The 18,881-nt window shown below is 37.3% G+C and overlaps 1 protein-coding gene across 1 annotated transcript in view; it reads left to right on the forward strand.

Annotated features, from left to right (window-relative positions):
* Positions 1-10,197, forward strand: part of plxnb2b (plexin b2b) — a 183,112-nt gene extending 172,915 nt beyond the window's left edge. Inside the window, 6 exon segments of the mRNA XM_038280425.1 lie at positions 28-188; positions 3,550-3,697; positions 4,451-4,515; positions 4,656-4,731; positions 6,648-6,722; positions 7,240-10,197. Coding sequence (XP_038136353.1) covers positions 28-188; positions 3,550-3,697; positions 4,451-4,515; positions 4,656-4,731; positions 6,648-6,722; positions 7,240-7,344 — 630 coding nt within the window. The 3' untranslated portion in view covers positions 7,345-10,197.
* The last annotated feature ends 8,684 nt before the right edge of the window (positions 10,198-18,881 follow it).

Raw genomic sequence — 18,881 nt, forward strand, 5'->3', positions numbered from 1 at the left:
AGTCTGACTTTCTTCTGTGCACTTTAGGGAACACTGCAGCAGTTTGTGGATGACTTCTTCCGCAGCGTGCTGTGCTCTGGGGCCGTGGTCCCACCAGCTGTCAAATACTTTTTTGACTTCCTGGACGAACAAGCACTGAAACACAACAATGTTGATGAGGAGACCATCCACATCTGGAAGACTAATAGGTAAAACTAGGAAAAACAGCAAACATGTCATGTAATGTATTTTCTTGGCTGCTCAGTGGGTAGCACTGCTGCCTTGCAGCAAGAAGGTTCTGGGTTTGATTCCCAGCCCGGTGTCTTTCTGCATGGAGTTTGCATGTTCTCCTTGATTATACATGGGTTCTCTCCGGGTACTCCGGCTTCCTCCCACAGTCCAAAAATATGAATGTTAGGTTAATTGGCTTCTCTAAATTCCCCTTAGGTGTGAGTGTGTGTGTGAATGGTTGTTTGTCCTGTTTGTCTCTGTGGACCCTGCCTCTCGCCCGTAGGCAGCTGGAAATAGGCACCAGCATGCCTCGCGACCCCACTCGGGATAAAGCGTGTCGATGGATGGATGGATGGATGGATGGACAGACATTTTCTATTTCTTTGTTTTGATTGAAAGTTTCAGGGATGTGGTGTTGATATTTTTTTGCTTCAGATATGCAAGGAACATCCATTTATAAGTCCCAATTGTCCTGCTTGACAAGTTGTGTAATGATAGCTGATTGTTGACAAAAGAAGTAATTTTTATTTTTGCAGACAACATGTCCTGAGCAAAAATATTAATAAGCAAAATAATTGGAAGATTCATATGTTACTTCTGTTTGCTAAGATATTTTGTTTTATCAAATACTTATTTCTGTATTGTTTTCTATTAGGATTGCTAAAATGCTGCTCACATGAACATTAATAGTCTATCCCCCCTAAAGATTATCTTTTAACTACAGCTGTGCTGTAATTAGTCTTTCACAGAAATTAAAGTTGGTGTATAAATTAGAAGGACCTTTTACTGCCTTTACTTGACTCATTCATCATCCATGATGCTCAGGGAATATTGTCCTTTTGGCAGGTCAAGAGTAAAAGAAGGTCCAGCTAGTTTTGATTAGATTACGTCAGAAATGTAACATTGTAAATCCCTAAGCCACTTTGTGCCATATGTCTCACATCATCTAGTGCAGGCATCCCCAAAGTCGGTCCCCAAGGACCGCTGTCCTGCAGGTTTTAGAGGTTTCTCTGCTTCAGCACAGCTGGTTATAATGATTGCAGTAGAACAAAAGCCTGTTAATCAGCTTTCAATTAAAATCAGCTGTACTGGAGCAAAGAAACCTTTAAAACCTGCAGGACAGGTGGCCTTGAGGACTGAGTTTGGGGATGCCTGATCTAGTGCATTTCTACCCGTCTTTCCCATATAAGGATTGACAGTTTTTTTTTCTGTGATTTATTGGAACCCCTGTAAAAGGTTTGCTTAAAAAAAAAAAAAAAAAACCTAACAAACTTTGAAATCAATTATTTCCCATTTTTTGTGGATCTAATTCTAAAATTAGGAACAAACAAACAATGAATTAGTGCACATTTTTCATAGAGGAAATAATAAATCCCTTTCAAAGGAATATTTTTTACCAAAATAAATTTTTTGATACCCATATCTGTCAAGTCTTCCGTCTTGGCCGTATTTTAGCCAACTCTCCTGCCATTCTCCCATATTAGCAGTCTTCCATAAATTTCCTGTATTATAGAATTGTAGAAAAAAAATTACTGATCTGTCTTTCCAAACGGAACCGTTGCTAAAATCGCAAGATAAAAATCTGCTTACCTTGTAGTTTGCAATTGGTTGAAAAGCATTTTCTTTTTAGATTTCTTGTGCACATCTTAAAATATATATTGGATACTGGAGCTTGACTGGGTTATATTCAGACGGCTCGCAGAGGATATCGTAAAATTTCCCTTAGTTTGAATCCAAAACTTGACAGGTTTTTTGATACTCTTAACAATCCTTATAACATAAGTTTGATTTAAGCTTTTTTCAGTTGATCAGATCTTTTAGGAAATTTTAATTGCATGACTTTTATTAACTAGGTTGCCTATGTGATGTGACACAAAGGTCCATTACTTTAAGCCTTTAACCTCTGGCTGAATAAGGACCAATTTTATCTTTTCTCCATGCTTGGAGAAGAGGACACTAAGGGAGGAAAGGGTAGAGGTTTTAATCCTCAGGTCACCAAGTTTCAATAACAACCACAAGACGATGGCTACATGGCAGCCAAGTGTTTGGGGGGAAAAAATTTGTTGTCCCATTATCACAAACATATGTCATTCACTAAACACAACTATGACTTTAAGACTTGCTTTGGTCAGTTGGGTTAAGGTTGAGCTTCATACTCCAGGTGAAGTCGAAATAAATCAAAACTTATCAGCAGGGGTGCAAAAAATGTGCAACAAGTAATTTTAAATATATGTGCTCTTTATCATTGTGATAAAATGATAACCTAATAATTACCTAAAAAAAAAATCAGTAAGGTAGGCCTACATGCATTTGAATACCTCAAAGATGGACGAAAGTCTGCCTAACAGCAATCACATTTTTGTACTCTGATATAATAACTCTTCAAGAAATAAAACTTGTTCAAGAAAGGGCTGAATACAAATGCTCAATTTCGGCATACTTAGTTTGCATTTGCAATCTCGGTGCTCCCATGTGGCATTTAAGAGCATAAATTAGTGTCACGTCGGCTGAGGCTCAAGCATACAAGACGACGTGTTGCATGTAGATGCCTGTGATTGACGCGATGCTGGCAAGAGAGCACCCACACAAGGACACGGGATGAGCGATTTAATTACTTACTATACTCTACACCCAATCCTGCATCCACCCGTTCTGTTTATCAAATCAACTGAGGGCCATGTATTTAATATGAATGTGTGTATGAAGCATAACAAACAAACAAACATGGTAATTATTTCCCAAGCTAAATTAATTCTGTGATTATAGTAACATAGCTATTTTTATGCTTCTATTGTGTTCTAACTGGAGCCTTCCCAGAAGATATAACCAAATCAGTATGAATTTTACACGCCGGGTGTTTACTCTCCCAGATGGTGGGATGTTCACAGCAACCCGGGAGGGGAGGTTTGTGAAAACAGCCTAATTTTGGGCGTTTTCATGATAATAAACCAAGACGAGCTTAGAAAGAAGAGTGTCAAGCGTGTTTTCCTTTTCAGGAGGGAAATTAGCACAAGCGCTGGGGCGTTACTTTATGTAGCCTGGTCTTTACGTTAATCTCTGCAGGAGCTGAAAAGGTCAACGTTTGGCTGTTACTTTGGCTGTCTTTATCTCTGTTTGTTGGCATGGCTCATATTTACATAGAGGTCAGCTTTGTGTAAAAGACTAAAGTAAACTGACAGTAAAATGGGGTTTTGTTTTGAATAAACTGACCTGTTTGTATTGGCATCAGTTCAAGCACAGACAAGTGCTCTTTCTTATGGCACCTAAGTCATTTTTATGTTGTTTTAATCCTCTAACGATGGTAATCACTGTGACATGTTCTCTCCCTTATCTGTCCAGCCTGCCGCTAAGATTCTGGGTTAACATCCTCAAGAATCCTCATTTCATCTTCGATGTCCATGTGACTGAAGTGGTGGATGCTTCGCTGTCCGTCATCGCCCAGACCTTCATGGATGCTTGCACCAAGAGTGAGCACAAACTTAGTCGGGTGAGTAAAGCCAGGTGAAAGGAATAAGAATGAGTGGAAAATACAAGAGATGGAGACTGAATAAAGACTAAATTGCGGAGAGAAAATGAAGGACAATACAGGAACGTGTCAGTAAATTAGAATACCATTCAAAGGTTGAATTTTCAGTAATTCAGTTCAAAAAGTGAAACTGGTTTATAGAATTCTCTCACAAAGGGGGATGTTTGAAGCCATAACTCCTGGAAATTTTGATGATTATGGCTTACGGCTGATGAAATGACCTGAGAAAATTTGAATATTTCTTGAATACATTCATGTTTTGCAGCTTTTCAAGCACTGAAATTCCAAGTCTTGAGTTTTAACTTAAACTCTTAAATGAGCCTTGATCCACAGTCATCAGGATGCTGCAGTTATCCCCTCTCTGACACCTATATGTACCATACTTCCTTTTACTAATTTTTCTTTTAATGCAGCCTTCTCTGAAGAGTTGCCTTCTTCAACAGTTATTATTTGGTACTAACCTTTCTTATAGGGACTGTAAGTGAATCTCTTCTGGACCTACTTTGTATGAGCTAACATAACATTGTATTTTGCGTTTGATGTCATCCATAGTTATTAATATTGATTCAAATATATGTTTAATGCTTTGCATGTCTTAAATCTTTAAGTTTCACATCTTTAATTGAACTATTTGGACTGATTATATTCATAGTTTTCTGTTTTATTGAGGTGCAATTCAAATATTTTTTAACCTTTTTATTTATTTGACTTTAGGACTCCCCAAGTAACAAGCTACTCTATGCAAAGGAGATCTCCAGCTACAAGAAGATGGTGGATGAGTAAGTGTTAGCTTATCACTCTCAATCTTTTTTGGTGTTAAGTTTAAAATCATTCAGTTTTCAAATATTTTTTTTCTTTAATTGCAGTTACATAACTAAGTGCTTGCCACCTCTTCTCTTCTCTTTGTGTGTGTGCACAGCTACTACAAGGGCATCAGGCAGATGGTCCCTGTCAGTGATCAGGACATGAACACTCATTTGGCGGAAGTGTCACGGGTGAGAGACACAGCTGCCATTATCTCTGGCTCGTAGATGACCTTGCTTTAAAATGTTACGCTCCTAATGCAAAAAACCCATTTGTTTTTGCTTTTAAAGGAGGAAACATGAAGTACTAAATAAATGTTAGGAGGGAAGGCATTACATTTAATCCTGAGCGTTTTTCCCCTGATGGTTATCGCCTTGCTTTACAATATGTCATCTTCTTGTAAAATTCACCCTGACAGTTGTTTAAGTCTGTTTTAATGTTTTTACAATTCCCACGGCCGCTCTAAAGGTGTAAAACACTTTAGTTACTATGTGTCAAAATCAACCTTCAATTTAATAGGATTTATTTGGTGACAGGTTTTTTTTTTTTTTATAAAAATCATTGAAACAGGTTTTGGCATATTAAACTTGCAATTGAGCTATAAATGGGACGAAGGTAAATTTATATGCTTTCCATTTATTTTTAAGCTGAATAGTTTCTTATAACTTTTTATTAGTCATCTATACCTTTTCTTACAGCACAGAATGTAGGTAAAGATGTATGAAGAAAAACTACTGCACAGATTTGCAACTTGTGCTTAACAACCTTAACATACCATCAACATGCCAACTGGCTCTTTCTGAGTAATATCAAGGAAATCTCCTGTTCTGTTCTAAAGGATGATCCAAAAGGAAAGAATTGTTATATAACCACAAACAGCCTCTGTGGTTCTCCCATAAAAATAAAGATCAGTATGTAGAAAAGCCTACCTTTTAGCATAGTAGAGAATCCAGGATGCTGTGGGCCTGTTCTACCCTGTTTTGTCCTTTCTTCCAATATCAATGCGACCCTTACATTGGGTGGCATTGTGAATCCTTTAAAAACCAAGGCTGTTAATAAAAATCTGTATAATTTTTTTTTGGGAATTTGTGTCTCTCTGCAAGATTATGGCCCAAAACATACAGCCAAATACATACAGAGAGGTTCCCCAAACAGAAATTATTCAGTCATAACTAGTGTTGCACCGATACCAGTATCAGACGGGCCCCGATCCAGCACTAAAATGGTGATATCGGTATCGGCGAGTAACAACAAATAGGGCTCCGATACCATTTTAAGAGCCAAAAGTTTATTAAACTATTGTCACCCATTCCAGGTAGGCAATAAAAAGTTCTACTGGATTCAATTTGTATTGGTATTATTATTCCTCCTTCACAAAGGTAGGCAGCAGCTTGACAAAGCCACGATGGCAATTATTTTCCAAGTAGTACGCAGTTCTTCATATACACACACACATCAATTTCAAACAGATGGTATTGGCCAATACTGCAGAGCGGGGCCAAAAAATAGCATCGGTGCAACACTAGTCATAACACTCATACGCTGACTTTTTCTGCTAAGTAATAAATTGGATGAAATTAAGGTTATTTTTTTCTATATTATTCGTTGAGAATATACTGCTACAATCAAAGATAAGTTTATATTAAGGCTCTCAATGTATTTCAATCTCAATGATTTCTGAGACATAATTTCATAGCAAACATTTGCTAAGTGTTCTCCCCATTCATGACTGCAGATAGTTTAAAAGAAACAAGAAAGGAATGTAAGAACCTGGGTACATGTTGCTTTCACGTGATGGCTAATATTATTTTGACTGAAATCCTTACTTAAAATAAGACTATATTTAATCATAAGCTCCTATTTTATTCAAATATGAGCCAGTGCATGTTTGATTAATTTATAGCATAAAACATTTTGAAGTGCAGTGGTTACAGTACCTAGGATCTTTAAGGATCTTCTTTAGCACAGAAAATGTTTGAATTGCTTTTACAGGTAGTCATTATTCATACTAGAAAAAAAAAAAGAAAAGGCCAATTCAGCTTTGAGCAATTTTGCTCTTTCATTTGGTTGAATCTCTTACCTTTTAACTGTCCTTTATGTTCCGCAGTCTCACACCGACAAACTGAACACCCAAGTGGCTCTCCATCAGCTTTACCAGTACGCCAGCAAATACTATGATGGGGTAAGAACCTCCTAGCTTTCCCATCACACCCGAGGAGGGCTATTCCACTGTATGCACTGCTGCTCGCTATATTTCTTTTTCCTTCCCTCCTTCCCCTTCACTCTTCATATGCCAGAAAAGAGATTGTGTGAAATTTTAATTGAAAGCATTTCTGGGGGATGTGAATTGGAAAATTGCTTTGGGAATTGATTTTTAAAAGTCCACCGCGCGTCGCCACTTGAGGTCACAAAAAGAGGGATAAACAAAACCTAATGAACAAGTTGGATAAACAAATGGGGCTGTCATTCTCCCCTAAGAGGGGCTCTCAAACAATAACAACCAGTATGACGTGACTGTTAATGGTGAATAACGCCCCTCTCCCCAACTCGTCACCCCTTTTCCAATTGTTTTTTTTACTATTCCAGCACTCCCCTTCTGCTGTCCTTCATCCGTGTCCTCCTCCCTCCTCCTCTTCTCTTGATATTTGTGACTGCACGGTCGATCATTTCAATGACCGTCCTTACGTTGTCCCTTTCAGATCATCGCATCCCTGGATGAGGACCCGGCTGCTCAGAGTAAACAGCTGACCCTGCGGCTGCAGCAGATTGCAGCTGCCCTGGAAAACAAAGTGACTGATCTCTAACCCACCAAGGGGAGGGACATGAGTCAAAACATAGAGGGAGATCGCCAGTGACTACAGGGGCTTATTTCTACTTTTTTTTTCTGAGCATAAAGTATGGAAATTGAAAATCTAAGAGGGGACTCCCTGTGTGCATCCCTGGAGCGTCTTTTTTTTGGTTCTGTGGAGTAACTGGGACTAATTAATTGCCCACAGATGGCAAAAAAAACGAAAAGACTGATGGGAAAATAGTGGGTTACATTGTCATAGGTACGCCTTAAATCTCACTTGCCAAACCTTAAAGGTCTGAGCCCTTACTCATGCTCCCCTGAATATTGCTCCCAGGATGCAGATTGAGAGAAATCTGAGAATTAAGCCCTACTGTGGAGCACCGGTACAGCAGATAATCAGATGTTGGATTTCTCTCTGTGTGGAAAAGGGTTTAAGAGTTGTATTATATATTTTTTTTAATGTGCAGTCTTTATGCAGAAAGCTTTATAAGAAACAAAAATATCTTTTTAATTGGAATCACTTTGTGGTGCAGACAGTGTTTTTATCAGCCTGTGTGTGTATGTGTAGATGTCTGTGTGTGCGTGAACAGGAGTGAGTATGTTGTGAGTGAGCGTGGGGCTTTGCGGGAACATGAGTGTACACACAGGATGCCTACTTTACCAGGCGTGAGGGCGAAATGACGCCTGCTTTCTCTCATTTGAAACCCCCTGCCACCCAGAACAACGCCGGAGCCTGTGCTCTCACTGAGCTTCACGGCAGAGACCAAAGGGTCCGATCGGGGACATCGGCTCGTACGAATGACAGGTTACCATAGGTTTCGCAAACATTTCAGATAAATTATTTGCTTTTTATACAGAATCTTTTGCTTTAAGCTGGATTGCCACTCGTGCTCGTGGAAATCAGTAACAGCACAGCCTGTGTCCCTTTATTGTACAGTGCCATGAAACATTCCACTGCAACTAAAGCACAGAGGGATATTTCTACGTTTTTTTTAAGACATTTCAGTTAATGAACTATTTCTTCTCCTCGTTGTACAATTTTTTTCTTTAGCTGTCATGAGAAAGAAGCAGTTTTATTTAGCCATGGAGCCATGCCACTCGTGTTAGCTCTGCAATAATGTCAGTATACCATGAGCAACAAAACAGTAGATTCTTGCTTTTTCTTACAAAGATATTCACCATATCGTAGCAGTTCAGCAATATGTTAAAGAACAATTCAAGATTAAGTTATGTATTTTTTATATTTTTTGTCTTTTTTGTGCCACTTTTATTATTACCATTGTAATGTTACAAATAATCATTGCTAACTTTGCCTCTAAAGCTATAAAATAGCCTAATGCTGAGGAAATAATCTGCTAGAGATGCAGTTGGTTCTGCAAATTGTTCTTTTACTTTTTTTTTTTTTTTTTTTTTTTTGGGTGCTTGGGTTCAATTGTGTATATAATTGCTTATGGTAACTGAAATATTGATATGTCAGTGTCAGAGCGTGGACAGGGTCACAATGAAAGTTTAATATTTCTTACTCCATTAAACACCATCGCTAAATTGTAGGTCTGGCTGTCGACAGATCATTTAATTGTCCTCCCTCATATTTGGTGGTGGACTCATGGCAATGAGATCCAGAAGACCCCAGAATGTTAACGATTCCTGCCTTGGCTAAAGTGGCGTTTGCACAGACCTCGAGCCTGCCCACCTGCCATCTCAGCATGGCGCTTCGGCTTCCTGACTAACAGCATTTGGCACTGCCCACTTAGTGCGATACGGAGTGGCACTCTGTGTAATGAAATCAGCAGGGGAGGCTTTTGATCTTAATTGCATGTCGACTGCAGGCTCCATCCTCATCTCCGCTGTTGTTTACTGGTGACTCCTTTCTCACTGACAGTCGATGCAAGAAGCTTCTTCTTTCAGAGCCTTTCTTTGACCAAAAATGTGCCTTGTTGAATAGGATGATACATATATATTGTTTCTAAATTATTCTGTTGGTAACATAGGTGAATATGATGATAGTACTATAGACACAGCAATGTACTTGGACTTGTGATCTTATGTGTGCTGTCTAAATGCTAGATGCGCTGCTGCAGCCATTTGCGTGCCATTAGGCTGAAGACATTTCAGTATGATTTATTTTCCGGCTCCAGTTTTGATGTGTGCATTTCCTTTGGGTGTCTTTGGTGTGTGCTTACTAGAACTTTGGTGGCTAAAACAAAAAAAGTCAAAGATTAAATGTTGCTGAATGACCACTTGGATCTTGGTTTCCCTTAAAAATGTCTTACATTCCAAAATTAGACAAAAGGGTATCCGTTTGTACAATTGATTATAGTGCAAAATTGTTCCAATGGTGTTAATTCTTCTGACCTGTGTTTCTAATCTATCCTACAGTGTGTACGATAAATGACTATCTATACTCGACAAATTATTTTTCTTACTGCTGTGCAGTTATTTTATTTTTTGTTTCCTGTACCATATAAATCTTTGTCAAACAAGTTGAAATACTGTATTCTATCTGTATACCCCTATGCATTGGTTCCTAAGACAAACTACAAAAGATAGAAAAAAACTGTTTGTGCTGTTGTCGAGACCTGTTTTTTTTTTTTTTTTCTTCTTTTTCTCCCCCGGTTTTGAAACTTGTGAATGTGCTGTAATGATAAAATAAACTGGGACACTCCACTTTCGGTACAGGACCAGTAATGTAAGCCAATGTTTTCCTCCCCATTTGAGGCAGCTTCGAATACTCTTGATCTTGTACCTGATCCGGTTGTGCTGGATGAACGTAATTTTAAAAGTCGTATGTGTGGACGGAGCAGTTACCCACAGGTTTCATCATGCACTCCTCCGTGAATAAACTCAGAGACATATATACCCTTCATATTGGCTGTGTTTCTTTCACTTGGACATTATTGATTTGCTTTGACTGAAAACGCTCTCATGCTTTATTCATAAGGAGTAACAATCACCTTGGGTGATAGAGTTGCCACTGAGAGCTGACTTTCTTTTTGAAGTGAACGGTGTGTTCTTTCAAATCTAGCATTTCCAGCAGCTTTTACCCAGACTTTTCCACATTTCATCACATTTCAACCCAAAACATTGATTTAATTTTGGGGGAATTCAATGTACAGTAATTGGCCAATATAAGGACTTCTAAACTATTAAGGAAATGTGTTCAATACACAAATAACTGTTTTTTGGTGGGGAAAAAAAGTTATCTAGCGACATGCTGATATCTACATATATGTTCTATTTATCTCTGACATTAGATTATATTTGCTCTACACCACTGTTTCAGTTCAAAGGTTCTAAACTAGTACTGCTCAGGCTATTAGCAATGCAAGCTACAACCAGCGTATATTACTTTGATTTTGTACTTTAAAAAAAGCAGCATTAAAAGTGATCGTAGATCAATACCAACTCTTTCCTGAGTTGGTGTTGAAGTGAAACCATTGTGTTGCAGCTCTGTCTAGATGTTTATAATCCCTATCTTGCAGGATAAAAGAATCATTTTTGTAGCTTTAAGATTTGTTGCTTATAGGAATGCAAATGCATTAAGCTAAATCAAATTTTATCAGACCAGCTTCCTTATTCATGCTGAAGACTTAAGGGAGTAGTGGAGGATGTTCTTTTTTTCCCTGTGGATCATCAAAATAAATGGTCCTCATAATTGTCATCATCCTGGTGATATATTTACGTAAGGCCGTCCTACGTGCTCGTCCCCATTTTACTTACCGGTGGTGAGTCTGGAAAAAAATTGCAAATCTTTTGGAAAGTTAGCCTGTATGAAGGATGGAAAAACAGCAAATTTTAAACAGATTGTGCACAAGGTGAAATGGCTCGTGCACACTCTCGCATTTGATAGGCATTTCCTCGGGAGCGGGTACAGGGTTGTGCAAGCGCAAGTGGAAATTTGGGAAAATCCTCCAGTATACCTTTAAATCCCAACTGTAAGATGGCGATTAAGTTGAACAGAATTCTGTTTAGAAGTATTAGAATGTACAGGGTGGAGTACAAATGCATGCCACACTTTTAGAGATTAATTTGCAAAATATATACATAATTTAATTTTTTTTTTTTTCTTTTTTGTTTGCATTCATTTTTCTTTTTCCTTTCATATTTACAAACTATATCACCACACACACATTGGCATTTGGAGTTGACAGATGACAAAATATGGAAAAGTTAAGTATGAATCTACAGTCATGGCCAAAGTATTGAAAATTACACAAATACAATATTTTCAAAAGATGTGCTGCCGTCTGGTTTTCATGTGTGCATGTGAGATGTCCTCGCATACAGAAATAAAATTGCAATCATATGAGTAACCAAAGCTTTTAATGACAGAATGAGTTAATGCAGCAAGTCAATATTTGCAGTGTTGACCCCTCTTCTTCAAGACCTCTGCAATTCTACCTGGCATGCTCTCAATCAACTTCTGGACCAAATCCTGACTGATAGCAGTCCATTCTTGCACAATCTATGCTTGCATTATGTCAGAATTCCTAGTTTTTGAATTGTATTATATATTATACCTGCCTGCTGCCATTCCTGAGCAAGCTCTGCACTGCTGGTAGCCCCATCCAGCAGCTGAAACACTTAAGAGACGGTCCTGGCGCTTGCAGGTCTTTCTTGGGCGCCCTGGACCCTTTTTGGCAACAATGGAACCTCTCTCCTTGAAGTTCTTGATGATGCGATAGATTGTCGACTGAGGTGCAATCTTTCTAGCTGCGATTCTCTTTCCTGTTAGGCCATTTTTGTGCAATGCAATGATGACTGCACTTGTTTCTTTAGAGATAACCATGGTTCACAGAAGAGAAACAATGATGCCAAGCACCAGCATCTTTTTAAAGTGTCCAGTGGTGTCATTCTTACTTAATCATGACAGATTGATCTCTAGCCCTGTCCTCATCACCACCCACACCTGTGTTAATGGAGCAATCACTGAAATTATGTTAGCTGGTCCTTTTAAGGCAGAGCTGCAATGATGTTGAAATGTGTTTTGCGGGATAAAGTTCATTTCCTAGGCAAATATTGATTTGGCTGTTACGCTGATCACTCTTTATAACATTCTGGAGTATATGCAAATTGCCGTTATAAAAACTGAAGCAGTAGACTTTGTAAATATTAACATTTGAATCATTCTCAAAACCTTTGGCCATGACTGTACAGTATATACACTAGCCATAGAAATGGACAAAATTCTTAAAGAAAATACATAAAGTATGGTTAATAAAAAGGACTTTATGTCAAATACATTTTTTCCAACAGAAGCATTCTTGTATTTTACGGCTCTACATGCTCTCCTAATTAAATCAGTCTCCAAATGTGGCATACCTAGGGATGGTGTATGGCCTTTACCTTAATGCCACATCGGGTCTCTGTGACGAAGTTTAGAATACAAGCTTAGGGTTCTGGCATGAAATTATGTCTAAAAGGCAGAACACGTTCACTGTGACAAACATCAAAGGCTATAAAGATTTGTGCTGATATTAAGTCAATAAGGAAACAGGGGGAATGAAAATCAATTGCAGGAGTTGATGTACTGTATATGAAAGACCTATGAGAGGCCTGGATCTAGGCTGATCCAGGTAAGCAGATCATTGATGCAACAACAGATGGAGTCCTTCAAGGCTTGTGTATTACTGCATAATATTATTCCTGATCCACTTCTTTTACTCCCAAAAAATAAGTAAAACAATTATTGATATAATTGTATTTCCCCTTAAGATGATTTTTCCAATGGAATAAATAGTTTGCCCTTAATATAAGAGAAGATGTTATGCATTTGAAATAAGGATAATGGACCAGATTTGTTTTGTTGTTTTTTTAAACTGAACTGATCTAATGCCATTATAAAACTGTCATGTAAAATTAGCTTATTTCAAGGAAAAGGTTGACCTGATTAGATTTCAATTTTTGCAGTGTGGAAATCAAAGACGAGAGACATCTTTATATATCTACTAGGGCATGCTGTATACATCAGGGTGGCAAACGTATTCACATTTGTAAAATGAATTAAAGAAACCTAAACCATGTCCTTTATTTTATAGCAAAATGAATAATGTGCACAAATAATTATTACTCAGTCAGCATCGGTGCTGGAAAACTCAAAGAAAATGTGTTCAAATCTGCATGTTGTTGGCTTTTGTTTTCCTTCCCGTGACAATTCCCTGCATACAGCTGCCAGCCTCTCCTTTAGTAGGAGATCCTTCTATTCCCCAATAGGTTGCTTTTCACCTCCACGTTTCAAAGTTCCTAATGAGATTTGGCTTTGATTCACACCTCCTTAAGGGAGGAAAAGGAGGTGAAAAACTTGGAAGAATATGAACAATTATTATGAGGTTTCGTTTTTGAACACTGCTGATGAATTATTCAAAACCACTGAGAATGGTTCTACAGCTTCATAAACACATATATTTAACATTATAATATTAAAATGTGCCAAGCTGCTTTATACCATAAATATTGGGACACAAAACTGCTAAGCTACGGAGAACTAAAGTAGTCCTGTTAAGGGGTTCTTTTAATCGGCAGTAAAGTTTTTTTTTTTTCTAAACTATCTGTAAAAACTAACTGTAAACTAACTGTAAAAAACTTAAAATGTAAATAATAAATCAGTTAAAGATGTTTGAGTCAATCGGGGAAAGTACCTTCTTCAATTGAAAATACCTGCTTTTAATTTTTCTTTGGACAATTTCCCTTAAAACAATTAAAAACTTAAGTATTTACAGCCCTTGCACTTTTTCCCATCTTCCACTCCTTAACCACAAACTAGATTTCCTTATTTAAAAAAAAAAAAAAAAAAAAAAACTCAGTGCTCTGATGTCCCTAAATAAAATTAAATACAAACAATTGCTTTCACCTTCTTGGTATATGTTCTTCATGAAGATTATTTAAGGACAGAAAAGTGAGATTATTAAAATGTATCCCAGGAATTTAATATTTCCCAAAGCAGTGTTCAACCAATAAATCAAAAATGGAAAAAGGTAGCACATCTCCAAACATCCCCAGAGTCGGGCGTTCACCTAAACGGACAAAAAAGTGACCCATATTTTCTTGACACTCTCTAGGGGAGCTGTAAGGATCCACAGTTTAGTTGGGACAAACTCTCCATAAAGTCATGCACTCCAAAAATGTATTTATAGAAGGGTGAAAACAGGAAAACAAGAAGAAATCCACAATTCACACAGAAGACTCAACAAATGTAATGAAAAAAATATGCTTTGCACGGATAAACTAAAACTGACAATATCTGACCAACATGCAAAGTGATGTAGAAAAATAACGCTGCAAATAAGCCTGACACAATTTGTGCTTTTCCTTAGCAGGGACATAAAGCTGGTCAGAGTTCATGGGAAGAGTTGATGGGAGGTATTACAGGAAGAAAACCCGTCATAGTCTGCAAAAGCCTTGAAAGTGTGTGTTAGATTTACCCTCCAGCAGAACAACAAACCAAACCATTCAGCCAGGTTTCTGTAGACTTTAGCAAAGCATTGTATGTGATGACTAATTCAGCAGTTGTGCACTTTTATTGCAACTTTTCCCAATGCCATACATTTTATCACTGTTTTGTAAATAATGTTGGTTGAATTAATCTTGTGTTGAATAATTTCTCCTTTGGATGCTGAGCCTAGAAAGTTGTAGTTGCCTTTCAAGGTTATATCCCCTCTTTATTTTCCCATCATTGTTTAAAAAACAAATGAACAAATTTGATGGCACAATATGCAAACAACATTTTATTGAACTTCTTGAAAGGTCTTAGCTTCGCCTGTTCCTGTTGATGCCTTCATGCATGAAAACAAAGATATACAACCACTTTTCTATATCACTCCTATTTCTTTAAATTTCAGACTTAATATTTTTTTCAGGAAGGATGCATACCTAAAACCAGCATCTGTGGGTTGTTTTGAGTGTTTTTCTGTTGCACAGAGCCATGGGATTATACGCTCTCTGTTTTTAGGTTCTGCTTGACATTACCATCTCTTTGGCTGAGTTTTGAAAAAAGGACTACCACAAACAGCTTTAAAAAAAAAGATTAAAAAGAATAAATATGTGAAAAAAATAAATCAAACAAAAACCACAAAAAGAAATAGATATGTGCCAGCCACAAAGGATGCTAAATCTACAGGGACATAGCTAACCCGAAATGTGATCAAAGAGGTGCAAATCCACAATAAAGAGATTTAAACGGCTACACAGAGACTGAGAAACTGCAAAGCGAGGCAAAAGAACTAGGGCCGACAAAAAATGAAAAATAATATACAGATATATTCTACAAATTGACAGAGCAGTAAAAAGAAGTGCAAATTACTTTAAAGATATTTCATTGCCAATGGACAGAAAAAATGTAGCCAACTATAAATTTGCTGCAACTGGAGATTAAATGCCCAGTGAGCGGCAGAGAAAACCAGTAAGAAATTATAGGAAGGGCTTTTGACAAGCATGTACCCAAAGCTTTTTATGTTCTGTCCATGGCAACGTAGTGGGGGTACATTTTCCCATGAGACTGGGTTGCCATGGTTGTTGTTTCTCAATCAGTGCTCATAATTTATCAGGATACTGTGAAAAAAAGTACACAAAAGGGAGGATATTCCATATATTTTTGTTATTATTCATTGAGAAATTATACATATATAGAGAAAATGTGACAAACAGATCCAATTTAAAGTAGTCCAAGAACAGCTTGTATAACAGTGTACATTTTGTCCCCTCAAAATAACTTGGCACATCTCAATTAATGACCGAACCACTGGCAACAAAACTGAGCAAAGCCCTAATTGAAAGTGTTCAATCTGTGCCCAATTAGCCATTTTCCACCCCAGATGTCTTGTAACTCGTTAGTCTGTCAAGGTCTCAGGTGTGAATGGGGAGACGGTGTTTTACATTTGGTGTTATTATTGGTGCACTCTCTCTTACTCTGTACATGAAGTTCAAGAAAGCACCTCTTAACCTTTCTGGTGATCTTGAAAAAAAAAAAAGAATTACAAAGATGGCCAAGCCCAACTGAACTGCAGCACAGTGATCAAGACCATACAGAGGTTTAACAGGAGAGGTTCCACACAGTGCAGGCCTTATCATGATCGAACAAGGAAGTTGAGTTCACATATTGAGTGTCAGATCCAAACCTTGTCTTCGGAAAAAAGACAGAATTGCAGCAAACATCGCTGCAAGGCCTAAGTGCTGCAAGGTCTGCCCATATCACACACTGCATGACTTTCATTTCAAAAAGAATAATTTTCAAAAGATAAAAGCCTGACAACAGTTTTCAGAAAACAAGCAAACTAAGGACATTGATAAGTGGAACCATGTTGTGTGGTTTTCTAAGACCAAGAACAAGCATTAGACCCAGATGGTGTCAAGCGTGTGTGCAAGCAAACAAAGTGAGGATCAAGATTTTAGGTGCAAGTGAAGCACGATATCTGTGCAAACATTTCAATTGTAAGGTGGAGGAGTGCAATGACCCTATCATCCACCAACTCTGTGATGTATGAGGAAAAGTAGAATAGGATTCCTGACACCTTTAAAACTACAGCGACCAGGTGAGATAAGGCAGTGCTGGATTATAACAAAATATCAACATTTTGGGGACAGATTTTACATTTCCACCTCTAAGTTGACTCATTTTGTTGTCAGAAGACACTATTGGCGTTGTGTTGAGTTATTTTTTTGAGGGAACAGCAAATTTACACCATTGTAGAGGTTGGGCTACTTACCTTTAATAAGATAAAATCAATATTATCCTCCTTAGTGCGATACTTTATACTGCAACTGGCAGAAGCAAGTGTCTAAGTGTCTAAAATGATTGCCTTAGAATTTATCTAACAAGACTGACAGTGAAGTATGTAACCAAAACTTTACACTACCTACCTAGAAAACCTTATATAAATATCCTAAATATCTTAACCTTTTTCATATTCTAAAAAGTTACAGCTAAAGATTTTTATTCAATTTATTTTATACGACCGACTAATGTAAATTAAGAAAACTTGTGCAGTCAAGGGTGTTGCATAGAGGGTTTTTAACTTAAAAATCTGCAAAGTATGGCATGATTTTTTTTTTGTTCAGTTTCCCCCGATCCGAACATCCTTGCTTTATTTAAATCCATCCATTTTAACGTAAAAATTGACAAGCTTCCTTTAGCCTCCTTAAGAACCATCAACATGACACCTCAAAGCTTCAACTTTTTTGTAATATGATTTATTTAAAAAGGCCCAGTGTACAGCTCAAATATAAATGTGAACATTTGATGTATTGCACCAGGTTATAACATAAACCAGATTGCATCTGCTGTCACTTAAAACTGTTTTTACTCACACCATACAGACACACATACTTACTCAGCAAATAAATATATGCAGCTTTTAGCAAACTATTTATATAAAATAATATATTTTAAAATGGAATTAAACAAACCTCAGAGCTACATCTCTTCAGATTGATTCCACTGCTTTGTAGCTTTTATAGAAAAAGCAGATAGCTCAGTAACAGTTGGGCGAATGGTGTGGTGCAATGTCTCCCAGATGATAATCTCATTGATGAGGGGAAATATACACAAAATCAGAAAGTGGAGGAGAGGTCAGACTTTTTGTAATTTGTAGACAAGACAAAAAAGACAAAATGACAAACATTTTCTTTACTCAATAACGTGAATTTCTTTAATATCCCAAAGTGGTGGCAGTACACTGGTCCAGGTATTTTAGTCTGTTAGCAGAAAGACTCAATAGGTCTTGAAACACCATCGCCAGCCTGCCCCCAGCAGGTGACACAGCTGCAAATATCATGGCATGCATAAATGTCTGGTTTACATCAAGTAAAAAGCAATGTCTATTTTTTTTCCCTAAAATCTATTAGGTTTGGGGTAATAACTTTTGTCATATTAAAGAATTTTCTAATTCAAGTTATATAGTTATGGCATTTTCCCCCCATTAATAAAAATATCAGTGCATAAAGGTTTTACCATGTTTAAACATATACCTACCTCTGATCTTCTTTATATTTAATTATATACATATATTATATATATTTTCTAAGTACCACTGTATACAAAATTGGTTGATTACTAGTTAGTTTAAACATTATCGGAGTTAATATGTGTAAATATAAAAACATGCCACACTATTCAGATTTTCTATTTGAATTTCAAGCCTGTCTTTTTTGTTTGTCTCAACATTGTTGTTCATAGTTCTAAAGTGACACAATTTAAAAATGATTAACGATGCATTTACTGTATTGCTGATAATATTCTGTAGTAGAGAATACCACTTTGGCAGAGGATTCAAATAATATCCACCGGTCATCCGTCGCTTCTAGATAATTAAACTCTTTATTTACAAAACCCTGGCTACCGTATGTGGCAATATTGTGTGATATAGCTTATTAAAAAACTGTAAAAATAGGAGACAATTGCAAGTATGTCATTGGTATTTTTTTTCCCCGTGTCACCTGAATGCAGCATAGTGACAGTTTTCCTACGTCGTGATTGGCTGTCTGGATTGGCCAAACATAAAGGCTGACGTAAAAAGCATGGCGACGCTTGCTGGCAAAATCGTCCAATCACATTGG

The sequence above is a fragment of the Cyprinodon tularosa genome, unplaced genomic scaffold (assembly GCF_016077235.1).
Source record: "Cyprinodon tularosa strain WSP-4 unplaced genomic scaffold, ASM1607723v1 ctg16, whole genome shotgun sequence".
Taxonomy (NCBI): domain Eukaryota; kingdom Metazoa; phylum Chordata; class Actinopteri; order Cyprinodontiformes; family Cyprinodontidae; genus Cyprinodon; species Cyprinodon tularosa.